At 36.3% G+C, this 23485-nt stretch overlaps 11 protein-coding genes across 11 annotated transcripts; 6 read left to right on the top strand and 5 right to left on the bottom strand.

Annotated features, from left to right (window-relative positions):
* Window positions 1–73: 73 nt before the first annotated feature.
* On the bottom strand, window positions 74–1261 carry C9374_011119 (uncharacterized protein; the record flags this gene model as incomplete). Its single annotated transcript, XM_044686740.1, has 1 exon — window positions 74–1261. The coding sequence occupies one exon, from the start codon at window positions 1259–1261 to the stop codon at window positions 74–76; it is 1188 nt and encodes a 395-aa protein (XP_044543214.1).
* Window positions 1262–1379: 118 nt separating this feature from the next.
* On the top strand, window positions 1380–1763 carry C9374_011120 (uncharacterized protein; the record flags this gene model as incomplete). Its single annotated transcript, XM_044686741.1, has 1 exon — window positions 1380–1763. One exon carries the CDS (start codon window positions 1380–1382, stop codon window positions 1761–1763), a length of 384 nt encoding a protein of 127 aa, XP_044543215.1.
* An 872-nt stretch (window positions 1764–2635) lies between these two features.
* Window positions 2636–4852, top strand: C9374_011121 (uncharacterized protein; the record flags this gene model as incomplete). The annotated part of the gene is made up of 1 exon (XM_044686742.1): window positions 2636–4852. One exon carries the CDS (start codon window positions 2636–2638, stop codon window positions 4850–4852), a length of 2217 nt encoding a protein of 738 aa, XP_044543216.1.
* A 319-nt stretch (window positions 4853–5171) lies between these two features.
* On the bottom strand, window positions 5172–5816 carry C9374_011122 (uncharacterized protein; the record flags this gene model as incomplete). Its single annotated transcript, XM_044686743.1, has 1 exon — window positions 5172–5816. One exon carries the CDS (start codon window positions 5814–5816, stop codon window positions 5172–5174), a length of 645 nt encoding a protein of 214 aa, XP_044543217.1.
* A 220-nt stretch (window positions 5817–6036) lies between these two features.
* Window positions 6037–6844, top strand: C9374_011123 (uncharacterized protein; the record flags this gene model as incomplete). Its single annotated transcript, XM_044686744.1, has 4 exons — window positions 6037–6096; window positions 6165–6297; window positions 6370–6447; window positions 6495–6844. 4 exons carry the CDS (start codon window positions 6037–6039, stop codon window positions 6842–6844), a joined length of 621 nt encoding a protein of 206 aa, XP_044543218.1.
* Window positions 6845–7511: 667 nt separating this feature from the next.
* Window positions 7512–8509, top strand: C9374_011124 (uncharacterized protein; the record flags this gene model as incomplete). Its single annotated transcript, XM_044686745.1, has 4 exons — window positions 7512–7571; window positions 7694–7826; window positions 7984–8061; window positions 8160–8509. The coding sequence occupies 4 exons, from the start codon at window positions 7512–7514 to the stop codon at window positions 8507–8509; spliced, it is 621 nt and encodes a 206-aa protein (XP_044543219.1).
* Window positions 8510–8825: 316 nt separating this feature from the next.
* On the top strand, window positions 8826–13751 carry C9374_011125 (uncharacterized protein; the record flags this gene model as incomplete). The annotated part of the gene is made up of 1 exon (XM_044686746.1): window positions 8826–13751. The coding sequence occupies one exon, from the start codon at window positions 8826–8828 to the stop codon at window positions 13749–13751; it is 4926 nt and encodes a 1641-aa protein (XP_044543220.1).
* A 184-nt stretch (window positions 13752–13935) lies between these two features.
* On the bottom strand, window positions 13936–14874 carry C9374_011126 (uncharacterized protein; the record flags this gene model as incomplete). The annotated part of the gene is made up of 1 exon (XM_044686747.1): window positions 13936–14874. One exon carries the CDS (start codon window positions 14872–14874, stop codon window positions 13936–13938), a length of 939 nt encoding a protein of 312 aa, XP_044543221.1.
* Window positions 14875–15594: 720 nt separating this feature from the next.
* C9374_011127 (uncharacterized protein) lies at window positions 15595–19098 on the top strand (the record flags this gene model as incomplete). Its single annotated transcript, XM_044686748.1, has 5 exons — window positions 15595–16612; window positions 16750–16841; window positions 16957–17188; window positions 17358–18360; window positions 18522–19098. The coding sequence occupies 5 exons, from the start codon at window positions 15595–15597 to the stop codon at window positions 19096–19098; spliced, it is 2922 nt and encodes a 973-aa protein (XP_044543222.1).
* A 198-nt stretch (window positions 19099–19296) lies between these two features.
* C9374_011128 (uncharacterized protein) lies at window positions 19297–22065 on the bottom strand (the record flags this gene model as incomplete). The annotated part of the gene is made up of 1 exon (XM_044686749.1): window positions 19297–22065. The coding sequence occupies one exon, from the start codon at window positions 22063–22065 to the stop codon at window positions 19297–19299; it is 2769 nt and encodes a 922-aa protein (XP_044543223.1).
* A 1002-nt stretch (window positions 22066–23067) lies between these two features.
* Window positions 23068–23430, bottom strand: C9374_011129 (uncharacterized protein; the record flags this gene model as incomplete). The annotated part of the gene is made up of 1 exon (XM_044686751.1): window positions 23068–23430. The coding sequence occupies one exon, from the start codon at window positions 23428–23430 to the stop codon at window positions 23068–23070; it is 363 nt and encodes a 120-aa protein (XP_044543224.1).
* Window positions 23431–23485: the final 55 nt, after the last annotated feature.

The following is a 23485-nucleotide window of genomic DNA, read 5'->3' on the forward strand; positions in this document are numbered from 1 at the left end:
AAACCAGATGGCATGTTTGAAGCAACTAGTTGATGGAGTTCCAAGACTTGGAAGAGTAAATTTAAGGAATGTATCACTTGAATAAAATCAATCTGTTGTTTGCTCTGTCAGCAACAAATAACTGACCATTTCTCTGATCAATACACATGCCACTCGGTACCATATCACTCTCAGAGCAGCAATTTTCAAATGTCCCATCTTGCGAAAAAATTGAAATTCTACAATTCCATTCGTCACTGACCAGTACTTTTTTTGTAAACTTGTCAATAACGATACTTCCTGGAAATTGAAATTCTCCATTGTTGCTTCCTCTACTTCCAAAAGTAAAGAGAAGTTGGTTACCCTTTTGAGACACTACATGAACACGATGATTGAATCGGTCAGATACGAAAATTTTACCCTCATGATCCAAATTCAATCCAAATGGTGTCTGTATGGGAATAGAAGACTGTTTGACATATTTTCCGAATGTATATAAAAAATCACCATCCTTAGAAAGTACCTTAATTCTACTATTTGATGAATCACACACAAAAATATTTCCATAACCAGCATCTGTCGCTATTGTATTCACAGTAATTGAGGAAATTCCAAAGAATTGATAGAGACCTCTCCCTGGCTTGTTTTTCAACCCTCTCCTCCACAATTGTTGCTTACTCTCCATGTCAAATAAATACAAACATTCATCGTCAGCTCCTACCAATAAATTATCATAAATATCTAATTCAATAAAAAGTGGTTTACAGTTCAAATTGATTTTAAATAACAATTCCTTAGAATCTAAATCAAACGCTTGAATTCTACTCTTTCCATTGTCGCTCACCAAAATTAATTTGAATTTGTATGAAATCTTTACATCGTATGGATATAAAAATTGATCTTGAATTTCACTTGGAGCGATATATTCACATAATTCGAAATTTCCACTAAAACCACAACAAACATTTTCATGATACTTTTTCATTCTCAATTTAAATTTGTGAAACAAGAATCGCATTAAATAAGTATTTTCCGCGACAAAGTTTTGGTCCGTGTGATCATCATGATTGATAATTTTTGTATTATTAGTATCGAGATTGGGAGTTTTAAAAATTGTGCTCTTTGTGTATGGTATCATCGGAATAGGCCTATGGTGGTGATTATGAATATTTGGAATTAAAAAATCGTAAAGAACGAGGATTACCACAACAGAAGAGTCATTGTTACAGTCAAAAAGACCATCACCGATGACAGTGTTATAATGTTTTATAGATGACAACATTTTTTTTGTGGAATCCGTTCATCGCAAAGTGAGGACTGTTACTGACATGACTGGTTTGGTTCTCATAATAAGAGGGTTTGTTTCTTCCAGTAGAAGGAGGAAAAATGTATAAAAAAAAATGTCAGAAAGTTCTTCGTCCCCATTATGGAGTATGTTCACTCGTGAAGGAAATCAAGCAGTGGAGGAAGCACTCCATGAAGTCATAAACAGATGGACACCCGAACTTCCAAACCTATTGAATGCCTGCTCCTCTCAATATTCTAAAGAGGGTTTCGAAACAATGACGAGTAACGATGATGATATCATCGTGATGGACATGATCTATGAAATTCAACATCTCGTCGGAGAGAAAGGTAGAGGTAAAACGTTTCTCTATAAATATGCAGAACATCCCGAAGATTGGATTCATGGTCATGATGAAGTCGGCGATACAGCTGTTCGAGAGCGTTTGTATTGTTATTTGAAAGGTTGGATGGAAAACCAAAGGACCAAACAAGATTGATGTGTTGGAATTCTGTAACTCTGTGCCTTTTTGTTTGAGAGTCTCTTTTCACCCTTCATTTCACACGTTGGTTATTCAATATCTTCTCTTGCTGAAAAAGAAGTGAATGGTTATATTGGACATGGTTATTATCAAGGATTTTGACCGTGTGTCCCGCATGTAGTATATTTTGATGAGTGGAGATTCATTGGAGTGTTTCATGTGTGGTATCGAGTGGTGACTTGGAATTTTTCACCCTCTCTACCCTTTCCAGTAGGGAACCATCTTAATTCGAATCACAGAGGTGGAAAGGATCCTATAACATACTATATGAGAATTATTTGGAAACTGAAAAACAGAATAATTAAAAATTGGAGGAACAGCAAGATTTAATGTGTGCATACAATCTGATTGTAATTCGACTCTTGTAAAGATCAAGGGTTTTACATAGTCGGTTGGATGGTCTACTCCCGTCCCATATGTTCGTGTTTGTCAAGAAGGCAAACCTATTTCAATTTTGAACATTTTGATACTATACCAGAGTTCATCGAATCAGATCCTTGGTATTTGCATGAAAAAGAGTTAATTATCGTCCTGAAACGAACAAACAATCAACTTTGATGAAATCTTGTCTCCTCAACCACAACATTCCTTTTTAAAAGGATCTTAAGACCTCATCCTTAATATATTTCGTTTGGAACACTGAGCAACGAAAATTAGAGAAAAACGAATTCGGAACAACATTGTATGGTGGATTGGGAAAGGCGATGATTGTTTAAATGCTTGATCAATGAGAAGCAGCCAGTTTGTAAAGTTGGAAAGTTTACAAAAAAATTGCAACGTCCACTCAAAGGCAATGGGCTGTGTCTTCAGGGGAGAAGCAACACAAAAAAATGGCTCTCTCTCTTCAATCATCATCGGAAGCATCCAAATCTCAAATGATGATGGCAATCCATGCACGACTCAATTATCCGTTTGGTGTTTTTGTTTCATCCAATAATGAAATTTATGTAGCAGATAGCAGTAATAATAGAATTAGAAAAATTCTCACAAATGGAACCATCACAACCATTGCAGGAAATGGAACTGGAGGATACAATGGAGACAATCAATTGGCAACAAATGCACGACTCAATTTTCCGTGTGGTGTTTTTGTTTCATCCAATGATGAAGTTTATATTGCAGATACCCATAATCATAGAATTAGAAAAATAACGAAAAATGGAACCATCACAACAATTGCAGGAAAGGGAACTAAAGGATATAATGGAGACAATCAATTGGCAACAAATGCACGACTCAATTATCCAAACAGTGTTTTTGTTTCATCCAATGATGAAGTTTATGTTGCAGATACCCATAATCATAGTATTAGAAAAATAATGAAAAATGGAATGATCACAACAATTGCAGGAAAAAGAACTAAAGGATACAATGGAGACAATCAATTGGCAACAAATGCACGACTCAATTTTCCGTGTGGTGTTTTTGTTTCATCCAATGATGAAGTTTATGTTGCAGATACCAATAATCATAGAATTAGAAAAATTATGAAAAATGGAATGATCACAACAATTGCAGGAAAGGGAACTGGAGGATATAATGGAGACAATCAATTGGCAACAAATGCACAACTCAATTATCCAAACAGTGTTTTTGTTTCATCCAATGATGAAGTTTATGTTGCAGATATCCATAATCATAGTATTAGAAAAATTATGAAAAATGGAATGATCACAACAATTGCAGGAAATGGAACTGAAGGATACAATGGAGACAATCAATTGGCAACAAATGCACAACTCAATCGTCCAAACAGTGTTTTTGTTTCATCCAATGATGAAGTTTATATTGCAGATACCCATAATCATAGTATTAGAAAAATAATGACGAATGGAATGATTACAACCATTGCAGGAAATGGAACTGGAGGATACAATGGAGACAGTCCCTACCAACCATCCCTTTCACATTTCTCTCCTTTCATTTCACACATTTCGAAACATGAAAGAGACTTGATTCCCAACACCAAACTCATTGTTTTTCAACCACTTTTTGAAAAATTTTGTCCTCATTTTCATTCCACCATTTTGAAAGATTTGAATTTACTTTCTGACATGTCTTGTCGTGAACATGAATTGATTCAACATGTCATTGATTTTGTTTTATATGATCCAGATACGATTGTGGAACCTATAATGATTTCTGAAATTATTGAATACTTGTACATTTTAGGTTTTGCTCACTGTGAATTCATGGAATTGAAAAACTATTTTATTTCGATATTATTGGAGAAACACATGACTTCTGATAATGTAATTGACACATTATTGATGATTGAACAATACTTGACAAAACAACCCTCTCATTCCATCATGTTCAAATTGAAGAATTATTGTTTGGAATTTGTTCAAATCAAATTGAGGGAAGGACATTTTAGCATCATAAGAGACCCAAGATGTATTCCTTATTATGTTGAAATTCTTGAAAAGTGTTCAATTACCAAGATATCTCCCATCGTTCTTGAAGAGTCAATTGAAAATACAATACCACCAAACCAAATGATCAAGTCATTGTGGAATGACAAACGTACGAGTGACATTCGAATCAAACTCTCTCATAAGAACGACAATTCATTTATTTATGCTCATCGAACCATGTTGAGTTCTCATGGAAAGCTTTTTGAAGCCATGTTCAACAGTGGATATGAATTGGAAGATCTGAAATATGATGAAAAAGATGAAATTTTGACACTCATTCCTGCAACGCCTCAAGATGCAATTAATTTGGAATATATTGTCAAATATTGTTATGATCAATTGGAACAAATTGAACCAAAACATGCCATTTCACTCATCTTGACAGCTTCAGCAAATGAAATGTCAGAATTAGTGTCTCTTGCATTCAAATCCATTCAAATTGATTGCAACAATTATTTTGAAATTGCCAATTCATTGGATTTTGAAAATGATTTATTTTCAGAAGTGATTCAAATCATGATTGATTTTGGAGTGAATCACAGACATGAATTATTCAAAGAACATTCTGATCTAGATCAATTACCCGCTTCTCTTTCACACAAATTGTTGAGAGAGTTTGAAAATTTGTAATTATTAGCTCTGACATCTCGGATCCATGAAGTCATAAACAGATGGACACCCGAACTTCCAAACCTGTTGAATGCATGCTCCTCAATATTCTAAAGAGGGTTTCGAAACGATGACGAGTGACGATGATATCATCATGATGGACATGGTCTTTGAAATTCAACATCTTGTCGGAGAGAAAACCAAATGATCAATCATCATTACTGTGTTGGAATTTCCATAATAACACAGAAATCACACATAATGACAAAAGGTGTTGATATTCTAAAGAGGGTTTCGAAACGATGACCACAAAACGCAACACGTTCCAACAAATACTTATTTATGGAAAAGATGTGGGCTGCAAGAATAAATTGACAGCTCTAGTATTCTTACATGCATTCACGTTCCATCCAACTTGTTGGGTCACTATGTTTTGTTTCACTCCAAAGGCATCCAAATACGCACTCAAATCAAACACGACACAACCTGGAGCATTGGTATTAAACTTGATGTCTTTCAAAGCCAAACATAAATTGACATCTACAATCAAAGAGACACAGAATGGAGGGATATTCACAGCGTTCATTGGATACGACTTCTTGTACAAGGTCTTTCCGGAGACCTGAACCTCAACATCGATGGTTTGGGTCTTGATGTGTGCGGTTAAAATTACAGTTGCTGAAACATGGACCTTCTTGGTGAGGATCTTCTTTTCAAAGGTTACATTACAGACAAATCTCTTATCGTTTTCATTGGTATTGTCATAGGTACAGCTTGCACCGGAGCCACGAGCTCTCATTAAGGAAGACCATGTATTTTCACCTCTCATCATTTTCGGATTCAAAGAAGACAAGTCTGAAGGTACTGCCTCGCGTTGAACGAGTTGAGAAAAGTCCTGACCATGAATCACTCCCACCAACATCATCATCAATACTCCCAACCAGCACATGGTGATCATTAACGGAATTAAGGAACGTCTGCTCATTTTTTTTTAGCTATGAATAATCCCTTATTACAAATATTTTTTTATGAATGGCCCAACGATCTATTTGAAATGTTCTAGTAATTCCTATGGTCGAAATATTTCATCTTGTGTAGAGTGACAATAACAATTTTCAAGAAGCCCAAGATCCAACCGATCGTTTTTAACAACGTTTGAAGGGTTTCGGATTGGTCAACTGCAAAAAAAATATCTTTTCATATTTATGGCCTCACGAAAAGAATTATTAAAAATCATTGTACTCGGAGATTACGGTGTTGGAAAGGCAGGTATTGAATGATCGGGGTTTAATCCTTGGTCATGAACTTGATGATTTTAATAATATTGAAATAGACTTCGCTTATGGAGCAATATGTTAACAATAGGTTTGGATGTCCATATGTTTTAACAATTGGAGTAGAGTTTTTAACCAAGGAGATTATGATTGAAGATACTTGTTGTTCGTTATCAATTTGGGATACAGCAGGTAATTATTAATGTCGATGAATTGTTGAAAATGTTGAAATGACACAATTATTGAATTTATTCAAAACCACAGGACAAGAACGATTTCATGCATTGAGATCTGCCTTTTTCAGACGCTCCGATGCTTGTGTGTTGGTGTTTGATACAACAAGTATGTATCATTATTTGAATGTATTGCTAAATATGAATATAATCAAGTTCAAGAAAGTTTTGATAATGTGAACAATTGGAGAGATGAATTCTTGTTGCAAACAGGACCATCAGATCCTGAGAATTTCCCATTTGTATTGATTGGAAATAAGATTGATTTGGAACCACAACGAACAGTGTCACAAAAACAAGCACTTGCTTGGTGTAAGAGCAAAGGAAATATTCCATACTTTGGATGCAGTGCCAAAGATGGAACCAATGTTGAACATGCATTTGTCACAGTTGCAAGAAAAGCTCTTGCAAACGCCAAAGATTCAAATGCTGTCACAACTGGAGGAAATTTAGGCAATATTGATGATGAACCCACTCCAAGACCAAACACTGGATGTGCTTGTTAATTCATATTTTTGATAACAGATCATTTCAATTGTAAATATAATAACAAAACTATGAAGAATAATTAGATGATGTCGTCTTACGTAAATAATTTATCATTAAAGAATAAATATTAATATTATTAAAACTGTTCAGTTCCGTACTAAAACAGCAAGGGTGGAAGTGTGAAGGCAATTTGGGAAGAGATTAGTAAGGTCGAAAGAAGAGTCATGAAGAATTTTAACTTATTTATCGAGAACTTCTCGAGACTAGAGTCAAATGAATGTCTCCGTTGGTTTTAGCGCTTTTTGTTGTTGTAAGGAATATCAGTCAAAGCCTTTCACCGTGGAAGATGGAATGATACGGGTAGCCTGCAGGTTTCGTAAGATCGATTTGATGTTTCTATTGCTATACGAATCGGCGTTAGTAACGTCACTCAGAATGATATCGTAGCTTGAAAACCCCTTAATAATAATAAGATTGTCTCAATATTCATAATTATTCCGAATGACCAGGGGAGGTTCCATGAATGATAAGATACAAGAAGAGGTCAAACTGTCTTTACCTTTACAACAGGTGGTTTGTTTCACAAGGGTATTGACACCAAAAATTTGGTTTCGGAGTTTTTAACTGCAACTCCTTTGGTTACAACCGCAAAAAAAATACCACAACAACTTCAACCAATAATACATGGCCACACGAAAAGAATTATTGAAAATCATTGTACTCGGAGATTCGGGTGTGGGAAAGGTAGGTGTTGATGATCGGGATTTAATAATTAGTCATGAACTTGTTTTTGGTGATGATTATCTTATGATTTAATCCTTTTCGTGAACTTGTTTCTGGTGATGATCATGATAATATTGAAACAGACTTCTCTTATGAATCAATATGTAAATAACAAGTTTAGCAATCAATATAAAGCAACTATTGGAGCAGATTTTTTAACCAAGGAGATTATGATTGAAGATACTTGTTGTTCGTTATCTATTTGGGATACTGCAGGTAATTATAATAACAAATGATGATGACTCTTCTAATTCTATATATTTGATTATTTTGGTCGAATTTTTGACGACAATGAATCATTTGGAATGATTTATTGACATACACAACGCTACTGTTGAAATGACACATTCATTGAATTTTAACACAACCACAGGACAAGAACGATTTCACTCATTGGGATTTGCCTTTTTCAGAGGTTCAGATGCTTGTGTATTGGTGTTTGATGCAACAGGTATGTATCATTTCACTTCGATTTGGAGATGTTTATAATTTTCTAATTGCTTTCTTAAACATCATCAATTTTTGCTCATCTTTCTCCCAAATATCAAGTTCAAAAAACTTTTGATAATGTGAACAATTGGAGAGATGAATTCTTGTTGCAAACAGGACCATCAGATCCTGAGAATTTCCCATTTGTATTGATTGGAAATAAGATTGATTTGGAACCACAACGAACAGTGTCACAAAAACAAGCACTTGCTTGGTGTAAGAGCAAGGGCAACATTCCATACTTTGAATGCAGTGCCAAAGATGGAACCAATGTTGAACATGCATTTGTCACAGTTGCAAGAAAAGCTCTTGCAAACGCCAAAGATTCAAATGCTGTCACAACTGGAGGAAATTTAGGCAATATTGATGATGAACCCACTCCAAGACCAAACACTGGATGTGCATGTTAATTCATACTTTTGATAACAGATCATTTCTATTGTAAATATAACAACAAAACAATAAATTGAGTACCGTTGTAAATATAATTGTTTTACTCACAGTAAGAAGTTTCAATTTCCTCTGAGCTCCTCATCAATTTCAGCAGCAACAAAAAAAGTAAATAAATACTTTCAACGAGTTATCATTTCAAAATATAACTTCATTCCAAATAATTTTCAAGTGACTGAAATCTTCTAGTGAGGCATGGACATGCCAATTTTAAATTGCTGTAAAACTCCAGGGATTAACATTTTATTTCAAACAAAAAATCACTTCCCGTTCCCGATGTACCATCAGAGAGACGAAGCCAAAGCAACATCTCCTCCTTCCCATCAATCTCCTCCAACCAAGACTCCTCTCAATTCAAAGCTTGCACTTCTCTCCAACAGTCCTTCGAGCAACAATGATCATCCTGTGCTCTCGTCAAGAAAAGCCTGCAACACCCCTTTAAGAATATTCTCTTCGGAAAAGAACACTCCCAATCAACAACATCCACAACGTAAAGTGAACTTCCAATCCCTCTCTTCAAAATCACCTCCTTCCAAAGAGCTCGACTTGAAGAAAGCTCGAGCTCAAGCCTTAATGGAATCACCAAAAAGTCCTCGGAAACGAAATGAAGCAATTATGATCTCACCTCGATTAAGGTCGGAACCCATGATGGGATGTGAATCATGGGAAGTTGTTTCAAAACAAGATCTCAGCCAACGAGAATCAATAGCCGCTGAACGATTTTTACGATATTTACAAAATAATCAAGCCATTTCAATGGAACATGCAAGATTAGCATTTTCCAGAGTAAACACTGATGTTCTATTATCGGAGGATGAAACATCTTCGATCAAATTCATTCGATTGGAAGAGCTTGAAAAATTATTGAAGGACCTACCTCCACAAGACGAAAAGCAATACATTTTGGAATGGTTAAATGATTTACCTGGTCAAGAAGATGTCCAAAAAATTACAAAGAATGGAATGGAGCATGTTTTGGCAGAGACACAGGACCAAAAGAGTGGGACGCCCACAATAGAGAGTCTCAATCATCAAATGGAAAATTTCAAAAACGTTTTCACTCAAGTGAGTGAAAAGATATTTAAAAAGTGGATATTATCAAACCGATTGGAGACAATAGTTTCTCATCTCATGTTGGCCTATAAGGAAATGAAAGATCAAATTTTCTCTTATCGGCCAGAAATACTTGTACAATATAGTATTGAGGAATTAGTTAAAATGGAAGTTGAAAAACAATTAAGCATGAAAACCTTATCGAACAATTCTATGGTGCACAACCATGACACCTCTCAACTTAAAAAAGACTATGAACGTTTGAATCACAAAATAGATGCTTGCATTAAGGACCTTGTTAGTAAAAACGACCAAGCTCTTGAGCTCATGATGGATAGGATTCTACAAGATTCGGAGGAGCAATTCTCTTTTTTAACATCAAGCATTGGAAATTTACAAAAAGATATTCTCAAACTTCAGCATCAAAACATTGCTTCCACTCTTCCTATTTCACTGCCTTCGTTAAGCTCAGAAAATCTTAAAAGCGACTCCAAAGAAGGCAGGCTGATTGCAGAAGATTTGATTAAAATGAAACATGCTTTCGAAACCAAGCTTAAAGAAATTTCTGGAAACATGTTTGGTCAGTTAGAAAGCACTAGCAATTTTTTGGAGCGATGTAATAATATTGAAAAAACTGTCGACAAGAAATTCCGTGAATTCAAATCAAAATCAGAGAAAGAAATAAGTGGTGTGAACGACAGGATAGATTCCATGAAAGCACTAATTTCCGAGAATGATTCAAAATATTTGAAAGCGATCGGGAGCCAAAGCTGGTCTGAGACACAAACAAACCCGCAGCACCAATTTTCTTTTGAAACAAAATTAGAGGAAACGAAAAAATATTTCGCCCACCAAATCCTCCAACTCTCACAAAATATTGATCATCTACTCAAGAATCAAGATGACTCCGAGAAGAGTATGCAAACAATTGCAAAATCAAATATTCAGTTAACTCAAGACATTCACCTCCTTCACACAGAAAATTATAAGAGTCGCGAATTACAAGAAATTAATGAGGAGAAAATTTCAAAAATTGAAATTGAAATTGAATCACTCCGAAATGTACTAGACAAAACACTCCATGAAGGAAACTCTTCAAAGGACGTTATGAAAAATTTTGAACATGATCTAGAAAGTCACAGAGACACAATGACCAAACTACAGTCATCCATTGAAATAGCATCAGAAAAACTCTCTAGTGTTCAACAAGAAATTAAGACTGTAACTAATCATCAAGAATCGCTAGAATGCGCCGTGGATAATTTACGGCAAGACCTTGTATCTAATACCAAAGATTTACAGCAACATTTAAAATACCAGCTTGATACTAACAAATACATTGAAACAGCTCTCATGAATTTAGAGAACGTGAGAAATGAAAACCGGAATTCCATACAAAATATAGAAATCAAATTTACAGAACGAGATTCTCTAGTTGCGTGTATTCAGAAAGACTTGGAAATTATGAGAGAGAATGCATTTAATTTCAACCAGTCGCTATTATCTTTTAAAGAAGACTGTAAAAATGATATAGAACAAATGACAGCGAATACGGACGATATTACAAAATCCATAACGGAAATTAAATCGTTCTTTACAGAAGAGTTGAACCAAATCAGACAGAAATTAGAAGAACACCATAATGAATCGAACCAATCTTTTCAAGAGAAGGAAGATAAAATTTCAGAGATCCAAACAACAATTCTTGAAATGAAATTGGATCACGAAAACACATTTTCATGCCACAGCACTAAACTTGAGATGTTAACGTCACTGAAGGAAGACATTTCCTCAGTAATCCAAAGACAACAATTATTCGAAACAGAGATACGACAATTGGCTGAAACCCTTTCAACGCAAATGAATCAGCTCCAAACTCACCATAAGACCATTATTCAACCTAGCTTACAAGAATATCGTTTAACATTTGACACGTTAGGAATTTGGAGGGCAGGTATTGAGGAAACAATTGTGTTGTTGAAAAAGAAGTCACAAGAAATGCAGAATGGACACGATCAAATTGAATCGGAAATGCATTCTTTGGAAAAAATGGTAAAAGATTTGGATAAGAAATACACATCTCAATTGAATGACATGATTAAACAGGAATTGAATGATTTAGAGAAACGCATGAATGAATTGAATACAATAGTAACCTCAAATGGGCTGAAACTCGATCAATATGCTTTGACATGTAAAAAAGATATTGACACACTTTCAAAGAGCAGCTCAACCATCATAGATGCACTCCATCATTCTGAGCGAGGATTATTGGATAAACTCTCTGTCACGAGTCAACACATTGAATCTATTCAAAATTGGAAAAGTAACATTGATATTCTAACCCAGAACCTTCAACGCGAGGTTGACAAAGAAAAAGTAGCAACGGAACAATTCTCGCAGGACATGGCCAAACTTCAAGCATGGAAACAAGAGACTGACGACAGCTTGTCTTTGTCTCGCCAACAAATTATGGATTTACAGTCAAGCAAAGAACAGCTCGAAAATTCACTTCAAGAAAAGTTGAATATTTCTGAGCAGAAACAGATAACAATTATCAACGTAGCTCATGAGGAATTTATACGGATTGAAAGTAAGCTCAATGAAGCGTTGGAGTCTATATCTACTTTACAAACGAACACAAATAATTTGGAAGAAAGTATGCTCGATAGAATTGGAATCGTGGACGCAAAAGCTGAATCACTTCTGAACGAATGGAAAGAGACCAAGCAGACTATAGATGATGCAATCAAAAATGTGGAGCTCGAGATTTCAGAAAAAATCACTACCCTACATAGCACTTTTGAATCAAAATTGGAAAAGAGTAATATTGATCTGCTCACTGCTTCTGAAAGTATTGTGACCAACGCACTTGAACATGTGAATACACGTATTGCACATTTACAAGAATGGAATACAAAATTGGAAGAATCCACTGCACAGCGTATATCATCCATACATGAAACCATGCTACAAACCCATCAATCCACCTTAGAAAATTATCTACACTCCACTGTTTCTCAACAAGTGGATTCATTCAACACGTGGAAAGTAAACGCAGAGCAGAAAATGGCAGATCTCTCACACTATGTACATGATAGAAAGGAACATGACGATCGTATGGACAAGACTGTGGAATCACTGAAGACCATGATTCTCAATATGGAAACGTTGAATGGCACCTCAGGAGTGCAAGAGAAAATAATGAACATGGTGCAAAATCAAGTGGCGTCTATTCATGACAAATTTGATGAAAAATTCTCAATTCATGAAACTAGTATTCAAGAATTGAGAGATGCGACCGAGCAAATGAGAAATCAGTTTACCTCCATGAGTCAAACTGTATCGAATGTGGAACTGTCTCTCAAGCAACAACTATTGACCATGTTGGAAAATGCAAATTTGACATGTGTCACGAGGGTCAATACTATGGAACAGACCTTACAAAAACGAGTAGAAACTCTTTCAACAAGTATCGATCAAAGAATGGATCAACACTTGAGAAATACGGAGGCCAAATTGAATATTTCCTCAACATCCTTCCAAGAACTTGAAAAGATGACTCAACAACTGTTCCAACTCGACCATCAGTTACAACAATTAACTCAACATGTCGCAACTCTGGAGAGTCAAAAAATCAAAGAATTAGACGACAACATTGTGGATATTTACAAGAAGATTGTCAAGCTGTATGGGCAAATGGACATGCAAGGGGAGTTGTCCAAGTTGATGGAGAACATTATTGGAATACAGGCTGTTTTGAGTGAAAGTCATCGAAATATTAGAGACATGTGTGATCGATCATTGCACCATATGGAGACGCATGCTGTTGAATTGGTCACAGATTTTTGCAACATGATAGACAAGAAAAGAGAAGCTGCTTATTTGGCAACCTTTTCTACGTTGCCATTGACAGGTGCTAGTGGGGTTTCCAATCAATCCACAACGTTCCAGTCAATGAGTGGAGAGACAGTGTCCGATAGGTCGGCCTCTGTACAAAATAGTAGTAGTGGCGAAGCCATTCCTCTCCATCATGACGACCAAGACGATGTTGATGCTGAATATTCTAGCATGATGCAACAAATTCTGTTGTTGCAATCAATGGCTCAGAATTTGTCATCTCCACAACAACAAACCAACAAGCCTTAATAAAAAGAGTTTGATCGAGATTCGAAAAAGAAACAAATTGTCTGTCACACAGCCATGACATCCGCAGCTAGCGAACAAGAATAAGGCAAAAATTGTTGTGGCTTTTCGTTTTTGTGTGACATCAAAATCAACCCAGTTGTAATTATTCAGATAAGCAAAATGAGTTTACTCAAGACTAGCTAACTTATTGAGAGTAGCAGCCCCAGACTCTGATAGTGTTATCAGTGTAACCAGAGAACAATGTAGTACCATCAGCAGACCAAGCAAGAGAAATACAGGCTGGCTTCTTATCATTCTTGGATTCTGGAACCAATTCAGCGAGGACTGACTTGGATTGGAGATCCCAAATCTTGATGCAATTATCAGTAGCAGCACACAACCAGTACTTGGTTGGAGAGAAAGCCAAAGCGTTGATGACATCGTTACCTTCCAATGGCAAGTGATACAAGTGTTCACCCTTAGTCAAATCCCACAAAACAGCAACACCGTCCTTACCACCTGATGCACACAAGGAAGCATCTGGAGAAACACAGACAGAGTTAATATAACCAGTGTGACCAACCAAGTTAGTTTGGAGAGTGCAGCTAGTCAAATCCCACAATTTAACAACCTTATCCCATCCAGCAGAAATAATCAATGGCTTGTCCTTGTTAGCAACAAATCTGACACAGCTGACCCATTCCTTGTGACCTCTATCAACAATGTTGTACTTGCATTCACCCAAAGTGTTCCACAATTTGATGGTCTTATCACGAGATCCGGAAACAATTTGTCTGTCATCGTGAGAGAAGGAAACAGACAAGACATCGTTGGTGTGTCCCAAGAAGTTTCTCTCGCATTTACCAGTGTTCAAGTTCCACAATCTCAAGGTCTTATCCCATGATCCGGACAAGGCATATTGAGCATCAGCAGTCATGCAGAGGTCAGAAATATAGTGAGCGTGTCCAGTGAGGGATCTCTTTGGAACACCATAAGCTCCTTGTTCCTTGGTCAAGTCCCAGACAACAATGGACTTATCACGGGAACCAGAAACCAAGATATCTGGATTGCTTGGGGAGGTAGCCAAACAGGTAACCCATCCGTTGTGGCCAACTAATTGTCCCTTATAAATAAAGCTACTCATTTTGTGGAGTGATCTGTGAGAGTCTTGTTAATATTTTTTTCAACAAAATTTTCAAAATTCTTACTCAACCGAGCCCAGGAGTTTACAATGTGAATGTAGTCGATGAGGTGCCTGAAGTAAAGAATAAGAAGCTCATCATCCGCGATAGCAAAGTTGGATTTTATGCCAATTGTTTGTTGGAGTGAAAACCACAAACTTCACTGTGGACCATTAATATGTCAACATTGCCCAATTTTTTACATGAGCTGCCGGCTGTATGTTTTCTCTTCACCTTTGAGTAAACCACCGAGGAACGCAGGTAGTGACTGTTTTATGTGATTGGTTTTTTGAATGCTGTTTTGCAACAGAGAGTTTCGTTCTCAACCTAAAACACCAGTCGACCGATTAATTGAAAAGAAAAATCAAAGCGTGTTATAGTAAACCGATTGAATTAAATAAAATTTTACAAATTTTTAGTGTACGGGGTTGTAGCTCATATGGTAGAGTGTTCCCTTAGCATGGGAAAGGTACCGGGATCGATACCCGGCAACTCCAATCTTTTTAAATATATTTGTAATTTTTATGGTCATCTTTGTAATTGCTTGCTCCGATAGAAAGAGGCTTTTCCTTTTGGAAAACAGCAGCTGTTAGAGAGTTTATGCATCACATTTAGTTTTTTAACAAATTTAGAAGAGAACAATGTTCAATCATGATTTCAAAAAAACAAACCACTTCGCAACCATGTCCTCTGAGCCCTCAACACACTCCACGAACCAAGAGTCGTCAACACAAGGATCAAAGCCAGCCAATGCCTCCTCCCCACGATCCTTTGCAACCTCTAAACAAACAACATCCACTCTCCAAAACGAAATACTCACTCCAACACAGGTCCCTCCAAATCCACCTCAACTCCACTTGAACCATTACAATAATCAACAAGGAAATTCCCCTAATGCTTTCTTCGAGAGATTTCACCAACAACAGCAACCGAGAGCACTTGAAAAAAACGCCCAAAATTCCCAACACAATCAACTCCTTTCGGAAGAGAAATTTCAATTTTCAAAATTCGGGTCGTCATCGGAAGCACAAGAAAAGGCTCCTCCAGACTCTGTCAAAGCGATTGACACGCTATCGTCATCATCATTCATTGAAACACCTCTACAAGAATATCATCATCCTCTCTCTGCACCAACTAGTAGTAGTAGTAACAACAACAGTAGCACCCGCGTCAAATCTCCCAATTTGGAAAATTTCACAAACCAAGAGGTTTTTTCAAAACGATCCCATCTTGCTCAATATCATCACGCAAAAATTCAAAAAGTTCCTTCTGAGGAGCCTTTGATTCTCGATTCAACTTTGTTCTTGCAGAGTCGTTTGACAGACACCACAAAATCAGGAGCCAAAAGTTTGAAAGACTTTTCCAGAACCTCAAAACGATTTTCCCATTCTCTTGGAAAAACAAAATTTGATAGTTACTTTGATTTTAGACCATTCAGTCGTCATTCACGGAAGAAGGGTCATCACGAACAGAGTCACAAGAATCGACTGAATCAGAGAAGTTCAAGTGAAACACAAAATTTGGTGGAATTTTCAAATAGTGAAAAAGTATCCTCCGCTCAACCAGAGGAATTGGAATCGACAAATCAAAACAATAACGAAAATATGGCAAATGCATTGACACCTCCCAAGAAGGCCTCAAAATTTAGAGTGTTTTTGGCAACTGCATGTTTTAGTGGATTGCAATTTGGTTGGGCACTTCGTAAGTAGTATTATTTTGGGAGAGTTTGAGAATGAAACATTAACATTTGACATCATTTCAATCATGGTCACGACTTGATTGACAACTTGATTTTGGATAAATGTACCATGTCCTCGAAAAACTCACTTGTTTCTCAGAAATTGCCTTATTAACACCTTTTATTTTAGAATTGGGTCTTTCAAAAACACTCATTACTTTGGTTTGGTTATGCGGGCCTGTAACAGGTTTGGTATGTGTTAAAATTCATTTCATCAACCACATGACAACTTATTTCATTGAAATTATTGTTGAAATATTTTGTGAAATTGTATTCTTTTAATTTGACACATGAACACACAATTCAGATTGTACAACCCATTGTAGGAGTGCTAAGCGATAAATGTAAAAGTCCATTGGGAAAGAGAAGACCGTTTCTCATTGTTGGAACCATCATGGTAGCATTATCGTTATTACTCATTCCAAATAGTTTAGATTTAGGACATTGGATGGGAGACACAACCACTGATCATACTGTTGCCATTGTGTTGGCGATTATTGGGTTTTGGATTTTGGACGTTTCAAATAATACTTTACAAGGTAGGTCCTTTTTTTTGCATCGCATACTATTTTACCAACTCTTGAATTTTCTAATCATTCCAAATAATATTTTCCAAATATGAACATCCTTGTGAAATGTTATGAACCATCATCATGCTCACGAAACACTACTCATTGTGACCATATTTAACAACACAATGCACTAAAGGCCCAACACGAGCATTGGTTGCTGACATGGCCTCTCACAAAAATCAAGCATTCGGTAATGCAACTTTAACATTTTGGAGTGGTTTGGGAAATATTTTAGGCTATTTGGCTGGATTTGTTAAATGGTCTTCGTACATTACAGCTTTCAAAACAGAAGCTTGTTCAGAGGGATGTCAAAATTTAAAGATTTGTTTTCTCATTAGTATTGGATTTTTATTATTGACGTTTGTAGTTACTTTATTTGCAGCACGTGAAGAGTCGACATGGAAAAAGAAATCTTCTGCGACAATTAACAGTGCTAAAAACTCAGCAGAGGATGTGAACATGACGATGGAAGGAGGAGTATTAGATTACTCAACAAGTTTGAGAGACCATGAAGAAGAAGAAGAAACAAAAATTGACTTCTTGGAAACAGATCATTTATTAATGAAACAAGACAGATCCATTAATAGTGTAAGTGGAGATGGAGAAGAAAAACCAGCATCATCATCAATCGTGACACGACAAGTCCTCTCATCCATGAGCAGTGGTCAAACCAATTTTAGAAAAAGTCAAAGTGAACCCATTCAACTTGGTGTGACCTCCTCTCCAACAACAAACTTGATGGAAAATTCAAGAGAATTATCGAATCGTCAAGGTAATGAATATTATCAATCTTCGTCATTGAAACGTCACTTCAATGACGAAATTGACCAAGAAGAAATGAATCCAAGTCAACAAGAACCTCAATCATTCTCTCAAGAAGGTTCAAATTCTCAATCTCCACAAACCATTCTAGTCGATGCAACTCCCATTCTCGAACACAATCTTATTAAGGAAAAACAAGAACATACAATATTCCCACCTGATGCGAGAAATGTGTCTTTGAGTGGAATGAAATCTGCTCGACAATTAGCTCAATATTTGAGGGCAGCGTTGCATTTGCCAAAAGCTATGTGGCGAGTTTGTTTGGTGAATTTCTTTTCGTGGTTTGGATGGTTTTGTTTTTTAGTGTATATTACCACGTAAGTAGAATTTGATTCATTTTTCTAAAACTCCTTCATTCAACTGTTTCCCGTGAATCATTCCTAAATATTGCTCAACCATGTATTTTCTATTAATTCTCATGAACGAATTATCTGAAATGCCTGGATTGATTTTTTTTATATTTTCACACACACTACAGATGGGTTGGTGAGAATGTCTTTCATGGAAATAGTGATGAATCTTCTCCAGCTTATGCCTTGTATGTGAAAGGTGTTCAATATGGATCTTTTGGATTAGCTGGTTTTGCAGGATCGAGTATCATCTTCTCTCTTATATTACCTTCATTGACTCACAAATTAGGATTCAAATGGACGTTCTTTATTGGTCAACTTTCATTGGCATTATGTTTAGGTTCCACACTCTTCGTTACCAACAAAATTCTTGCGTTATTAGTCATTACTGCGTTTGGATTTCCATGGGCAGTGAATGGAACCATTCCATTTGCCATTGTTGCAACCATTGCTAAAAAACATGAAAAAGGAACTTATATGGGATTATTGAATATCTTTATTGTGGTACCTCAATTGGTCATGAGTTCGGTTGGACCTCTCATTTCCTATATTTCACATGGAAATGTAGCTTGGACATTGATGGTCGGAGCCATCAGTGTTCTTGTATCGAGTGGATTGATTTATTTCTTGATCATCCCAAAGAAGATTGAGAGACGAAGGAAGAAAGGAGGAATGGGTTTTGGAGGTGGAGGAGGTGGACATTAATTCATTCCATGTGTCATGTAGTTGTGTCAAATATGTTGTTACTGTCTGTACATTGAAATATTTAATGAGATGGTATCATCTAGAGTTATTTTGAAAATAACTTGTTAAAAATTGTAAATATTGAAACCTAGAAAATAATAATGGTATACAGACTTGGAATTCGATGGTTGTGTAAAAGTCTCTCGTAGCAAGTACAAATCATCCAGTGAGAATTCTCAATCTCGAACCTTCGACCTGATGAATCGACTCCGTCGTAGTATTATAACCCAGTGCTGATAAATCCAACACGACCTCACCCGATTCCAATTCTCTCGTATTCACATGAAACACATGACTCAAATAACCCACTTGTCGAAAAATGGGATTTTCAAAATCTAAACTTGGATCCCAATTCGTCACTCCCCATGAACCATCTCCAATGTAAATAATTCCATGCTGTGAATATTCATGTGGTCGTTTTTCATATACAAACAAAGAATTGTCATCTTGTGTTTCAAACTCTCCAAGTTGTGATGCACTTTGTGTCGTCACGACCTTACCTTCCTTAATAGGATAGGTCTGTTTGTAAGCATGTACATGATTTTCAAACACAGCTGTCACGTTATACTTTAAAAATAAAATTTCCCATGCCATAATCATTTCCTTTGAAATAACAGTCTTGATCTTCTCCGATGAATACATGGGATGATGAATCACCACAATTCGATTTTTCACAAATTGTTGTTTCTTCTTCAACTCTGAACTTTCAAATAAATCGATTAAATATTGAACTTGATCGAAAGGTGATTCATGAACCCAACTATCCAACACAACAATCATGGTATGTCTTGACAAGTAATGAACGTGTTGTAACGATCGTGTGAATTGTGGATCTTCCATTCGATGTTGATCCTTCCATAAGGTTGCAGTTGACTCGTTCGAAATGGACATTGGAAAATAACGAATGTAATACGAATTATCGGATCGAGGTCTCATGAAATTTCCAGCTTCATGATTTCCGACAGCTGTCAACATGGGAAGTGAATAGACATGACTAATTTCAAAATTCTTCTGAATTTCCAATGCACGATCGTTTTCATCATTTCTTCTTTCATCATGTTGTGAATCCATCAGACCACCTTCAGATTCATAAGAAATACTCGTCGTCATGTAAAGATTCCATTTTTGAAACCAATCGTCCCATCTTCGATAACAAGCAGAACATCCATTATCATAACTAACATCACCGCCGACAATGGCAAAATACGGAGCTAGATCTTCCATTTGTTTCGGAGAGTGATCATTCATTCCCAACGAGTGAATGTATTTTGCAAGAGCAAATGTTGGTTCCCGCCATGATAAATCTCCTCCATTAAGGAATGGAATGTTTTTTGTGAAATGTTCTTCGGAAGGTGTCGTTCGAAATTTGAGAATAGATCCAATGTGACGCTTACGAGAAGAGTTTGGATCAGATTCGAAAACAGCTCGAACCATGTAGGAAGAGTCGGATTCGAGAGTGGTTATTTCAGCTAAACATTGAAATCGAATTTCTTCGAAAATATTTTCCATTCGAAAACATTTGGCTTGCTGCGCGAGAGTTTGTTCTGTACGGAGGAAATTCCAAAAATCTAAATGATTTCGAATGGTGTCTGGATTGAAAGAAAGGGCTGGATTGAATTTTTTAAATTCCACTAACGGATTGAAAAATTGTTCACCACTCGAAAGGGAGACTTGAAAATTGACAATGATTTGAGAATTCATGTGTTCTGGAACGGTTAAATACGTAAAACAAATATCGTCCAATGCACACGTTCGATTACTCAGGACTGTTCTCGAAAATAAAGTTGAAATTTCAATTGGATCTGTAGCAATGCATATATGATACAAGGAATAGGAAAGTAATGTACAGAAAAGGAAAATTAGGGAAACACTCACACATAGAATGAGTGTCGTGAAGAGAATGGGCTTGTTGGCAATGCGTGGTTTGACCATTTGTGAAAGTAGTGAACCAGCTCGAGAACTTGGAACCACATGTGAAATTTTTGTGTTCACGCAAAACCTTAATAGTGACATGAGGCGTGAGGAAAATGGTGTGAATGGTTCTTGTTGAGAGTGTTTCTGTTGAGTGGAAATGGTCTTGTCCTCCATGGGTTCCATAGGATTGACAGGTTGTAAAGAAGAAGTGTCTTTCGGAATTGTTGATAATAATTTCTCTTCATGTGTTTCCTCAGGATTCCATTCTTCATGTCCCATTTCTTCTTCTAAGGTAATTGATACATTCGAAGAATGAGTCGAAGAGGTATGATTCAATTCCATGGTCTTTTGTGTGTGCTTGTTGTCACGTCGTCGACAGTTTTTAACAAGACCAACAACTATTCTTTTCACATCCAACACAAAAACTCCCAACAACCACATACAAAATACACTTGTCATACACAACGACGACCACATGAAATGCATCTTGCTAAAAGTTGAGCTTAATAAAAAAATAAATGCCAACAAGACACATGAAATGAAGAAGGCAATGCATGTGAATGTGTCGAGACAGGTTCGAAGTGAATTCGATTCAACTGTTCTCATTTCATGATGGTTTGACTCTTCTAAATCATGTCTTTCAATTTCTTCAAAGTGTTGATTGGCTGCATGATCCAAATTCTTTTCATGAATTTCCAATGATGATGAACGAGTTGAGATTTTTAAATGTGTCCATTTGGATTCTATTTGACGAAAGCAAGAACAAGTACTAGGCCATATTCTCCAAATTCGACTATTGGATCGTTTGGAAGTTGTCGAAAATTCATTGTATTTCAAGAAACATGTTTGTATGACACTCAATGGTATTGCAATCAAGAAGGTCCACATCATCAAAATTGAACCCGTTAGAAAACATAATGAATAATAATTATTATCCAAATAGGTGATGGCATATTCATTTCGGAGAATGGATTTGGAGTAAAAGTCAAGTAAATGACTCACAAAAGCTTCCATGAGAGCGCGCTTGCTTGGTCGATTGTGATTTTGTTTTTTCTGAATGTAGTGACCAAAGTAGATCCTTGTATGATGATGTGTTGTTGAGACAAAAAGGTGTTGAACCTGATTGTATGTGTGATAAGTTGTTTGTTTTTTGTATGGATCTGAAAGAGTCAATTTCTTTCAGACAGTTGATGTTTGTTTTTTTTTTAATTGTGGTTCGTCGTTGGAAACATGCGGAGGCCGAGCGTTTGAGTTTCAAAAAGGAAAACAGTCAGCTGGTCACTTTAATGTTCTAATTTGAAGTCATTTCGGAGTCTTAATGGAGCAGCACTAGGGGTTGCGAGGGTTTTGGAATTGCCAACAATGAGTGATTTCAAAGAATTGAGGTTTTTGATGTTAGAATGAATGAATTTTACGAAATCCAATTAGAAGAAGTGCATCCGATTTCTTTTTACGATTGTTTTCGATTAAGATTCCAATCTCAAATGTCCTTTGGAGACATTGTAAAATCATCGACCATTTGTCTTTGGTTGACCTTAAAAACATGACTTTTTGTCTGTTCGATTCTTTGAACATGTTGATATGAAGATAATGAAACGATAAATATCGAATTGCAAGGGTTGTAGATTTTTCAAAGCACGTCTGACGAGGGCCCTTTCAAACCTTCAGCCGCAGCAAACAGCCATTCAGCCAGGATAGTCCTCGCTGCCGAAATTATTTTCAGATGCAATCAACAGAATCCTTTGGCATCCGGTTGAAACAGGATTTTTGCGGCTGAGATAGGATTTCGATCAGGTGATCAGTTTATTTTGCTGACTAAAAAACCGTTCTCCACAATGACGGTTCTTAAAATATTTCATAAAATCTTTAAAAACGTCCATCCAGGCAAAGGTTTTTGTTCTTCTTATTCCTTTTTGTCCACTGTTTGATTTGCTTAATTTGGCAGATGTAGACATGATTGTTTTCATCTAATTGGAGAACATAATCACCAATGCTTAAATATTCGGAATTGAGAGTCTAATTTGCTTCTGGTTTTTCAATTTGTTGTTTGTGATAGGTAATTCCTCCAATGGTGATATGTGCGTTGGATTGTTTGTTTTTGAAATTTTGCAGCAAGTTGTGTGGTTGATGTGTTCTGTTCCATTGCTGCTCCAATTTATCGAATTCCACAATGTCATTATTCGAATATTGTTTCAATTTGAATTCTTTTGTAAGTAAAACTTCAATACCAGGTATATTCAAATTAAACAATAGGGTATGAATGGTTGGATTCATATTCAGTATCTGAAAGCATGGCAAAAGTGCAACATGCTCTTTCAAATTCACCAATAACAATATAATTAATATGTTCTGGTGATGGGAAGCAACAATAATACTCATATGGTAATCTTGTGGATTGATCTTTCTCTTTGTTGAATTGTAAGCCAACAATTAA

Source organism: Naegleria lovaniensis, assembly GCF_003324165.1.
Source record: "Naegleria lovaniensis strain ATCC 30569 chromosome Unknown tig048, whole genome shotgun sequence".
Lineage (NCBI taxonomy): Eukaryota > Heterolobosea > Eutetramitea > Acrasida > Naegleriidae > Naegleria > Naegleria lovaniensis.